Raw genomic sequence first — 11,395 nt, 5'->3', positions numbered from 1 at the left:
AATAAATTTTTACAATACAAAATAATTTGATAAAATTCTTCAGGAAATGTTTACTTAGGGAGTGATAATGTCATCCACTTCTTTGTAAAGATGATCTCATCCCCAAATTTCCTCAAATCTAGTCTGCTGGGAAGCCTGCTTCTCTGTTTCATAATGCAGGCTGAACTGCGTTCCACACCGTTGACCAGCTAAGACACCTCTCCTTAAGTGATCTGTACCCCTACTATCTCTGTCCGATACTATGTGACCATGAAGCAATCTAGAGGAGCTACAAGCCTCCACTGTTAGGTCACTGAGGGGGAGCCAAACACCTAAAAACCTTTTCTGGACCAGTGTTTCACTTTTGGGCGCAACAGCTGAGACGGAGCAGGAGGCTCTGCATCCGGACGCAATGAAATAGATCCTGCCCGGAGAGACTCATTTAGATGGGTCAGCGTGGGCGCATCGGATCTCCTTCCTGCAGACAGACTGTAGGATCAAAGCCCTATGGGATCAAAAGTGTCTGACTTGGTGATACTGACACATGAGAGGGCACCAGACCACAGGGCACCTGCGTGGTGCTCTTGGCGCAGATATGTACAGAGGAGCACCTCTCGAATGCAATAAAAACATCTTTACTGTGAGCACCAGCTTGTGATGAGGACCCAGGAGGATAGCAGTTATGCATCTCATAATGACCTAAATTGACTGCAAAATAATTAGCAATAATTCACTATACTGCAATTAAACCATTGAAGCGGTTACACCTGTCAAGAAGGGATGTAATTTTGTGATTTTCAGAACCCTGGAGAAGAGGAGAGTATATTAAACAGTGGAATATGCTATAAAGGCCTAAGACTGTGATGTGGTGGCATGCACACTTGGAGCAGATGGTCAGGATTTAGGTCCACCCACATCCCCTAGCAGCGGTTCATAGTTATCAAAGCCATTGGACTTCAATAGCTTTGTTTTACTATAGAGATTTTTTTTTTTTTGCCAAAGAATGAGATCCCAGGGGAAACAGGTAGAGATAAAAGACGAAATTGCAGGCCAAAACATTTCCTTTTTATTGTCAGATACTGCGCAAAAGAAAAGTTCAGAGAGAGTTCAGCCCACACCCTGGATAAACAGTCACGATACCGGCAGTGATAGTGCAGTATAGAAGGAAAAATATGAACCCTGATGAGAGAGGAATTTCAGGAAAGGCACAGGGAATGACCAGTGCTGTCCAAAGGTTACAAAACCAGATCAGCATATGAATCTAAGGCAAGGAACATAGAAACGCAGTGGTGCAACTTCAGAACTTCCACCCACGGGAGTTTCACCATGGTTTCACCACTGAGTTTCTGTGCTACTGTAGCTACGGTTTCCAACATTCCCACACTTATTACTACATGAATTGTGGAAAAAAAAAATGTTGCCTTTGATGTCTGACGTGTTGTGCCAGACCCCGTTTTTCATAACCAATGTGCATCTGCTGGTAATCTATCCCTGCCTGCTGTAAATTTAGTCTAAAGGCAGTGGTCACTGGTGTATCAGATGCTGCAGTGGCATGCCATTCTTTGTGGGATGGACTCACTGGTAAGCTGAAACGCCACCATTTATGTGCGGTCAGCTTTCGCTTGGTTGTGTCACTCAAATATCCAGCCACATGAACATTGATATTTATTATCAGACAACTTGTCTTCGGTTTCACTCGGGTGATCGGAGAGTTGTGGGGGAGGTAGTCATTTAATCTATCCACTATAGCTCTTTGCCCTTAACTTTGAGTAGCAAATTCAAGCAAATCTAATTTTTTGTTGTTTACTTATTTATTTATTAATAATTCATGCTCCACAATGAGCTTTATGATCAGAGACATTAAGAAAAAATGTGTAAAAATTGAAAAACATAATACTTGCTTAAATTTGATGCTCAAAGTTAAGGACTAAGGTCTGGTTAGAGTCCGGTGACCAAAATAAGCATTCATCATACAGTAAGTACAGTAAATGATGAGGAATGTTCTGCGTGACTGACAGGGACAGGGGCTATAGGAGCTGACCGCATATGGTCATCTCATTCATGTGATCCACCTCATTGGCTGTGTCACCACTACAGCAGTACCATTCAGATTTCATCTGCCCTCAATATTCTATACCATTTCTCACTGTTGAGCACTCTGACTGTGGTCTGGCAGCCATTTCAGTATAGAAATAACTGGACTAAACTACATGGTTGATGTTGATCAGAGAACACAGACAATGTACCCGATGGAATTGACCACACAGAAAGACATGTCCTTGTCTTGTTACCCAGACCAATTTCAACATCTCACTCTTCACATTCTGAAGAGTGCAACCATCGTACATGCCCTATACATAGGATCGACATGAAGTCACTCATTCCCATATAGCATAGATTCGCAGAAGGCAATCTGGTGAAATTCAGAGATATTTGAATACATTCAAGGTAGATCAGCACTGATCACTTCTTACTGCATGTCACTGCAAACGTGTGCTTTAAAACAGAAGAACGTTAAACTGTTACTTATTAACTATTCTTGCTACAGTAGTATGGCATTTACAGTTGTTTATTTCAGGTGGCCTCATTTATGGATTCTATCTATATAATAGATCTGCCTTTGTTCAAAAAGGCCATCAGTCCTAGCTTAATTACGAACAGACAACATACATGCCTCTCTCACATCCATCACAAAGCAAATCATGACATCAGACATACTTGATATACACATTCAGTAAATCGAAGCACAACGGACATTTTTGCTTAAAAAAATCACTATTACGGTGTGCTAATCACACAGGGAAGTAGTTATTAGATACATATTTATTTGTATTTACAGGAAGCACAACAGGTATCTGGGTTGAATGAATCATGTCAATGGTTTAGAGGTCTTCAGACTCTGGGATCATCATGTGCTCCAGGTCCACTGTTGGAAGGATGAGCGGGGTGCCCTCTGTTACCCAGCCCATGGCCGTCCGGTTGAAGGTGGGCCGCTTGAGCACAGTGTCCTGGAACTCTGGAATCTTGGGGAGGGCAGTGGTTTGGTTCGGGTCTGCCTCAGGCGCCTTGTATGTAATCAGCTTGGAAGCCTTGTCAAAACCACCAAAAGGAGTCGCAACCCTAGGAATTGAAAGGATTCACCGAATCTTAAGGGTATTTTTATAATACCATACAGAGAAATGATATCTCCACTGACACTGATTCAGGAAAAGATATTGCCCTTGGAAATTTACTCTGCAGATATGACAATTGTCCATTGGAATCTTTAAACTCGTATATATAATTGTAACTTATAATAACTTGTCTCCCTTACTGTTAAATTTGCTGTTATTTCATTTTGATTTGCAATAATTGAGAATAGCCCTCTGAAGAAATGCCAATAATTCAAATTTCTGAATTGAAAAAGGAATGGCATTACTTGATGAGATTTGTAGTTCCAGTTAGGAGTGCTCTTAGGGGTATGTACAACTTCCCAACTAGGCTAGCCATATCAAACCAATGAAGCTAAAATTGTACATGACACAAATGATGTCACACCAGTTGCAATACCTAGCTTACAATGTTGGGAGTGTACAGTGTTCTGTCACAGAGCTCCATGCTTTGTGCTTTGCTAAGCAAACAGTACTAGCTGTTATCTTTAAAACACACAGCATTGTTTACTTTATTTAGCATAAATTTCACGTTGTGTAGTTTACCTGCAAATGTCTATCATTAAACGCAGGTCATATTTGCAATATATGTGCCAGGGAGTCCAGCATTTTCTACCTACTGAAGGGCAGGTGTGAAAATTTACATGATAATTTTATGGCTGCACCCCTTTATGAATCAATACAATGACATGCAAATACAGAGCAGAGGTCTATTAGTTGATGTCACCTTTTTATATGGTACATGCCAAAGCTGCCTGAAGACCTCTCAGAATTCATACTGTATACATCAGTAAATATTATTATCCGCATTTCTGTCAGATGTTGTGCTGTGATAAACTTTTATATGACTACACCCTGCCTACTATTTCACACACCAAATCTGCTGTCTTATGTGTCTCGCCATTGCTACTTTTAGCTGTTGCGGTTCATTCACATACCTGTTAAAACTCTTGTATTCTGGACCCTCTGGCTTGGGTTCAGGGACAGGTATCTTAGAGATCAAAGTGTCAGCCAGGGAGGGGTCAGCAATGATGGCCTGACTCCAGGGAGAGTGGTAGGACCTGGGGACAGCTGTGCTGTTAAACTTCTCATGAGGCACGTCCTTCAAGGGCCCTCCATAACCTGGGAGACATACCATTCTGCCGTGAATGTCAGCTAACACTTTCTGAAGCACACACGTTCTCAGTTGTTGCAGCTCATTTAGCTCCTATCAAGAGACAAGCCAGCCTAATGATTATTTTCCCTCCATGGGCTTCTTAACATAGAACACAGGTGGTGTAAATACAAATAATGTTCACGCCTCTGAGAATCTGATTTTGCGAATCGGTGTCAAGGAGAGAGCGAAAGAGAGATTGAGAATAATGAGCATAGGTCACAGCAGTCCGTGGTCAGTTGAGAAACATCCCTCAGGTGAAGAAGGCGCATTACCCACTGTTGTATGTGGATTCAGCGCATTCAGAGCAAGCTGTGTTTCAGAGCAAACTGAGAAAAAACATATTGCCCAGCCACGGGCCATTGCGCCCAACCATTCAGATGTGCCACAAGAGCTACTTGAGGGATCAGTGTGATTCACTGCACCATATGTATCCCAGGAAGTCTTTGCCTTTAATCACACACAGATGAAAACTTCTCGTACATGAAGGAAAAAAAAGCATTTCCTGTGGAACATGAAAACAGCCTTTTGATCAGTGGCATTGCTTTTGTGTACTGTTGAAGGCTTATAAACAGGTTGATTATGTAATAGTGCATTCTGACATGCCTGACCATCTTACAGATCACAAGCTCTTTCCTGAATTTATCATACTCATGGAAACGGGAGGAGCCCAAACCTGCCCTCAGGGTCCAGACTTGTGTCTTCCTCACAAATACACATGGCACTGGTAGAGCTTTCCTTTAAACAGTTTTCATCTGGTTGCACATTTAGCCGCTTTATATTTATAGCTTGCTGTTGCAAGAATGTATTATGACTGCTTGAGGAAATACTGAAGATTCATGAGACAGAGGGGAGATTGCATTTGTGAATATTGCTTTAAAGCTGTATGAGCGGGGAACATTGACATTGCAGTATGCCAAGGCTTGGGTTCCATGCAAGACACAACTATTCTAACTGCCTTTAAAAGGACAGACACTTTACAGGATGCAGATACACCTCAAAGTTGTAAATTATCCTAATGCTAAAATTAGTCTAAATTTGGACACAAAGCCTGACAGTCCAATGTTATACTGTTTCAGGCAGACTTTCCCATCTTAGTGAATCTGGTCATAGCTATGACCACAGTACAAGATGAAAACTCCTTTTGTAAATCTGCAATGCAGGATTTAGAGATACTGCATGCTGCCGTGAGTGTAATGAAAAATATCCAATGCTGCCTGATTTACAGCAGTCTGTAATTTACCTCTCCACTACCTGCATATCGGGTTTGTGCGGCCTGAAATAGCATGTGCTGCGAGAGGGGTCAGCTAATGTAAGCACTGGAGTCCAGCCATGCTGATAGCAGATGCCTGTATCAAGTTAAGAGAGCTGAGCTGAGATCTCCCATGGATGATATCACGGATGATGGTGCAGGAGACTGCAACAACAGGAAGTGCTTGGCATGCATCCTGTTAGAATACCAGAGCTTTACACAACCATGCCTGCTGCTGTCTAGGGAGAATGGTCTCCTGCTGGTAACTGTGATAGTGATGAACATTTATACAACATCCCTGTCTCCACATTCATTGCAGGATGTCCCTGGTTTGCGGGTGCCTAGGTTTGCTTCATGCTGTAAAATGTGTGAACAGTGTCAGGAAAGGGCACACCGAAAACACGACAGGATTCAGTCAGCAGATCTGTAAGTGCTGATGACTGCAAAAAAATATTTACATAATTCCCCCTAATGTATGATTGTGGAAGAGAAGGATCTGCTGCAGGAGACTCCTGCTTCAGCTACTGTGTCCTGGTAACCATTCCAAAGAGGCCCCAAGGCCGTAAAAGTGACAAGTCCTCTCTGATGAGTCACACCTCGTTAATTAACGCGGCTGCTAAGCTGTGTCATGATTCAGCTGGCTCAGCATCTCCAGCACACTGCCAGCACGCGGTCTCCACACAAACCTGGAGCGATGCTCTCTGGGTTTGGAGGTGTCCTCGGGTCAGGTGTGTTGGGTGGTGTTTTTGGGGACTGATCCACTTCCAAACTGTCGCCATCATTTTTGTTTTCCTCTGTTTCAGTACTGGGAGCTGGAGGAGCTACACCATTCTAGAGAAAACCACAGGAAAAAAGATGGATAAATGTTTTATTAATCTCCATGGAGGAAATTTGTTTGTCCAGAACAGTACAACAATACAAAAAACTCATGAGAACAGAGGAACAATAAAACACAAGAATATAAATACAATACAGTCCACAAAGGCAGAGGAACCGTAATTGTACCATAAACACATTACTAAAATTAGAATACAGCACTGCATACACACTGTTGCATAATAAAAGTGCAGGAGATTACATCACTTTAACAGGGCTCTGGAGATGATAGTTAAAAAGAGCAGGTAACTATTGAAACTTGGTCATGCAGTGTTACTATTATTGTTGACTCCTTATACGGATTTTTGCTTTTGTTGTACTCTGCCTCACTTGGTCAGTTTGGATAAAAGTGTCTGCCAAATGAATAAATGTAAATGTTAACGTAGGTAATCTTGTATCATTAAAAGTGCGAATGGCAGCTGGTATAAATGACCACCTAAACCTCTTTATAGAGTATCTTGGGCCAGTAAGGTTTCCACTGAAGGTGCTCACCTGTATCATTAATACTCGGTGCAGAGGACTGCTTTGCATGATGTTTTTATTTCCTCCCACCTATTTTGCATTGTCACTTCAAGAGGATCCAGAGCTATCCCAGTGACAGTGCTTTCCTTCTTAATCAACTTGTTGAGCCAAGTGGCTTGTATGTTAAGCATACACCTGCATACACGATTTTTTGGCAAAATGCCCACTAAACACAATGTATGCTGGGGGTTTGTTTTGACCAAAGTCTGATTCTAATCTATAGAACTTAGCCTAGTATTCAGAGTGGGATTCACTTCTCTAATCATTCTTCCCTGAGAAACACCACACTAAAGTGGTGTAAATTGGAGGAGATGCTCACTGATTCCGGGGTTACTGGAAGGGAAAGGGAATGAACAGTGGTTTTTCAATGATGTTATTTTATAATACCATGGGTCTGATATGTGCACTGTGGTGAGAAGTTCACCCAGTGCACATGCACAGGGTAAAAACAATTTTATCCTTGTTGTGTAGCAACCTTATCCCTTATCAGGGAGCACCCCCCCCCCCCTCCCCCCAGGACCACACGTGCATCAGCAGTCTCTGATAACTCAACAAAGTGATTTGGCACCTGCTCCCTGGATGCTGCTGACTGTGGGAGGACACTGAAAGGACACTGGGATGCATGCAACTTCCCGGCTCCCACGTGCCCCGTTTTGCACTTTCGCTCCTAGCAATCCCCAGGCAAACACTGCCCTTGAAGATCTCAGCGCTGCTGTGCTGTGGTTGTTCCACACACACACACACACACACACATACACACACACACACACGTATGCATGCCCACACACACACACACACACAGAGTATTGTGTGAGGCCGCTGTGTTCTTACATTCATTTGCATGTTGGCCTCGTTCTGGATGTTTTCGAAGGTGTATTTCTCTGACCGCTTCTGCCGCATTTTGAAGAGGCGGGATCCCCTGTTGCTGGATAGGGACAGCTCCTCCAGCATGATGTCTTTAGGGGTGTTCATCTTCCTCCCCAGGTCAATTTCATTATCTGGGTTAGAAAGGACAGTTCATCAGACAGTATGCAGCGGGGTCAGGATATTCAGCACTTCCACAACTGAAGCATGACTCTTGTGTCGTGTGTTATTCGTTATTCATTTTTTTGGGTGAATCGCAGAGCTTACTAATGCATGGTTACTTTACATTATTGTCATTTAGCAGACACTCTCATCCAGAGCAACTTACATAGGTTACAATTTTTACATGTTATCCATTTATAAAGCTGGAAGTTTACTGAGGCAATTCTGGATTAAGTACCTTGCCCAAGGGTACAGCAGCAGCACAAGTCCAATTCCTTACCACTATGCTACACTGCTGTCCCACATTACTGAAGCTCTCCAAGTTAGCAACCTTATTAAGTGTTGCAGCAGAAGGGTCCCAGCTCAGATTCTGTTCCTTAATTACAGTGGATGCTAATGTAATAGGCAATTTACCATATTAACCTTTCTCAAACTATCTATATAGTAGCACATACAAGAGGTTCACAGCTGCCCTGAAATGTTTAGGATGCAGATGAGGCTGGTTTTATGTGTATTACTTGACATGGTGACACATGCATAATCAACTCGAAGTTGTATGGATTGTAAGGCTTTTTCACAGTCTCAGCAAGGTAATTAAACAAATGACCACTCTACCCGTTGTGATATTTGGCTGTGTGAAACTGTCCATTTCAGTTACATAATTTTTTTACTTATATGCTGCTCATTCAGTGTGGTGCCACTTATGGAGACATAAAAGTGCATTTGAAAGGCTATCCTGGTGGAATGTGGCTCAGCTGTTAAGGGTCTTCATGTCTCTGCAACAGACTTACACAGTTGCTGCCCACCAGAAATAGCTTTTTAAAAAGACAACTAGAAAAGGATTAGTTACTTTCGGTAGTAAAACACCCCATTGACTTATTTACGACAAGCACTGGAATGAGTGTGACTTTGGGACCATGAGTGCCAAATTAAAAATCTTGCAAAAAAGGCTATGTGTGTATATATATATTGTATGTGGGTGTAGGTGTGGGCATGTGTATACTGTCTGTGGGCATGGTTGTCTGTATACTATAGGTGAATGTGTGTATAGTGAATATGGGTGAATATACTATATGTGAGTGTGGGTATGTGTACAGTATATGTATGGGGCTGTGTATATACTATATGTGAGTATGGGTGTGTATATACTATACCTGGATGTGTACATGCTTTGTGTGAGTATGTATGTACATATATGGGGGTATAAGTGTGTGTATAGCTCATGTGGGTGTGTATATGCTTTATGTTTGTGTGAGTATGTATGCATTATAGGGAGCGTGGCTGTGTGTGTGGTGTGTGTGTCTGTGTGTGTGTGTGTGTGTGTGTGTGTGTACATACTGTACTTGGGCATGAGTGGCCATGGTTCATGTGCTGTGGGTGTCAGCGATGACACACAGGAAGGCTTAATCACGTCATACCGCTAGTACCACCATGGATCTCTTGACAAATGGCTGCTGCCTGCAACTGCCTCTCTCGGGCTGACATCATGGTGTGCAGTGACATGGTGACCCCAGGGAGCTGAAATAAACCAGGGGGACAGGATGTGAAAGTACACCTTGTTCCCTCCATGGAGGGGATATAAAAACGTACAGCAAAGCATTCTGCTTAGATTATTGGAGCACTATCAGCTGGATGCATGTCCACACGAGAAACATCTGAGTTCAGCAGGTACAATTTATTGGATTTGTCGAAAGGGCAAAGTTAGCAACTTCCCTTTAAATAACCTTGGGCTGTGAAAGTGAGTTGTGCACACTAAGACATCGCATGCCCTCAACCCTTCTACAATGCGTTATTGGCATCACCAAACTCTACACATCAGAGTATCCCACGAGATTCCAGGTGTCATAGCTTCAAAGGAAAAAGCCAGCAACATGGTGCGCATCTCACTTCACTCTCTATAGAGAATTTTGGGACGCTTGTATTCCTCCACGTCCGGCAGTTGCTTCATGAAGGCCCCTGTCGCAGCATATCCCTTGATGATATTCTCTAGTTGTCATATGCAGTGAAGGCCATTCATACCAGATGATAAATATGCATGTATGTTAATGTAAAGAGACTTTGTGGTTGTTTAATTAGTCACTGATGAGATTTATAATCCCTTGGAAATTATCTGTACACAGGCTAGAATTAGCTGTTCTACTTCTATTCTATTCAGGGGTCAGTCTGACTGATTAACTATGCATGCATTTCAAATGTATGGATACCTGTCTGTAAGTCGGAAAAAAGGGAATATGACTTTTAACAAAAGAAAAAAAATGTCAATATATCTCATCCTCCAGTGGAAGGATGAGTTGATTTCATTTTTGCTGAATTAATTTCCTCTTCAAAACAACTTTCAGTAACAAAAATCAATGTATCAATGTATATCATTGCATTCAACAAAAACAATAAAGTGTGATTTTTTTTTTAAATGACAAATATATGAAATCAATAATATTTCATTGTTTTAAATGGTAAATCATGATCCGTAATAAAACATAATCCAAAGTGTCAAGTGCAGGCATGAACAAGTGTCTTGTTAGAGCTCACAATAATGCAGAGTGTATATGGTGAAAACCAATAGGACTATTGAGACTGCCATACCTCAGTGAAGCACCTGGATGGAGAAATTCCGTACCTGTGCAAAGGTTCTCTCTTCTTTGTTGTTATACCTGTATCCTTAGGGGGATGCAAGGAGCTCAGGGGTCAACCTGGGTAGTTAGATCTGGCCAGGTCCTCACGGTCCCCAGTACTGAGGCAAATCGGGGGGCGTCACTGTGCCTGCTGTCACTGGCATGCAGCTTACATCAATTCACTAAATATAGACCCCCCCAAAAACACTCCCACCACTCACACTGGGTGTGCACACTGGGCAGACGGGAGTGATTAGGGGGCCTGTCCCTCCAGAACTGCAGGAAATGAACCTCTCCACTGTGCCCAGGAATACATTTCCCGGGACTCAACACCCTCCTCCTCTCCACCCCTCTGCATGTTAACACCCATGCTGAATAGCCTACCGTAAGCTGAAGGTAATGTTGCAAATCCTGCACTTAAAGTGAGAATCCCAGAAGCGTTTTGCAGAGTTTATGTGAGGGAGGCTGCCCTGGCTGATGAGGACAAAGCGCAGTCCCAGCGCGAGTCCCGACACAGTGCCAAGGTCGCCCATCACTGGCAAACGGCAGGCGGAGTGATGGTGCCCGTTGCGTAACGCCTCTCAGACACTTCTGGCCAGAAGGGGACGGCCGGATGAGCGTCTGGTCTCGGAGCACATTCTCTCTTTCTTTATTTACAGGATTGTGGGGCTGAGGATGTTCGCTTCATCTCTGTCACAACAAATTCATGAAATAATAATACCCGCATGATTCAAAACTGTGCTCAGAGGAGTAAACTACATTCTGGGGGATTAAATATAGAATGTAAAGAGAAGGGTGGGAGGTTACAGAAACTTCTGAAATAGAC

General features: G+C 42.8%; 1 protein-coding gene across 2 annotated transcripts; it reads right to left on the bottom strand.

The window, feature by feature from the left end:
* Positions 1-2,840: 2,840 nt before the first annotated feature.
* Positions 2,841-10,831, bottom strand: LOC118793429 (myozenin-2-like). Of its 2 annotated transcripts, none has more exons than XM_036551607.1 (6): positions 10,541-10,831; positions 9,376-9,475; positions 7,763-7,929; positions 6,220-6,364; positions 4,067-4,250; positions 2,841-3,099 (listed from the first exon to the last, which is right to left on the bottom strand). In XM_036551607.1, exons 2-6 carry the CDS (start codon positions 9,458-9,460, stop codon positions 2,862-2,864), a joined length of 819 nt encoding a protein of 272 aa, XP_036407500.1. In that variant the 5' UTR covers positions 9,461-9,475; positions 10,541-10,831; the 3' UTR covers positions 2,841-2,861. The 2 variants fall into 2 exon arrangements, with proteins under 2 accessions (XP_036407500.1, XP_036407499.1); XM_036551606.1 differs by having other exon boundaries at positions 10,575-10,831.
* Positions 10,832-11,395: the final 564 nt, after the last annotated feature.

This window comes from Megalops cyprinoides, chromosome 18 (assembly GCF_013368585.1).
Source record: "Megalops cyprinoides isolate fMegCyp1 chromosome 18, fMegCyp1.pri, whole genome shotgun sequence".
Taxonomy (NCBI): Eukaryota; Metazoa; Chordata; class Actinopteri; order Elopiformes; family Megalopidae; genus Megalops; species Megalops cyprinoides.
The sequence above is the reverse complement of the archived record's forward strand: the minus strand, read 5'-3'. Positions and strand labels throughout refer to the sequence as shown.

Coding starts and splice junctions, on each gene's coding strand:
- LOC118793429 (XM_036551607.1), bottom strand. CDS start 9,460: ATGTCACTGCACACCATGATGTCAGCCCGAGAGAGGCAGTTGCAGGCA. Junction 6,365..7,762: donor AGGCCAACATGCAAATGAAT/GTAAGAACACAG, acceptor GGTTTTCTCTAG/AATGGTGTAGCTCCTCCAGC. Junction 3,100..4,066: donor GAATACAAGAGTTTTAACAG/GTATGTGAATGA, acceptor TTCAATTCCTAG/GGTTGCGACTCCTTTTGGTG.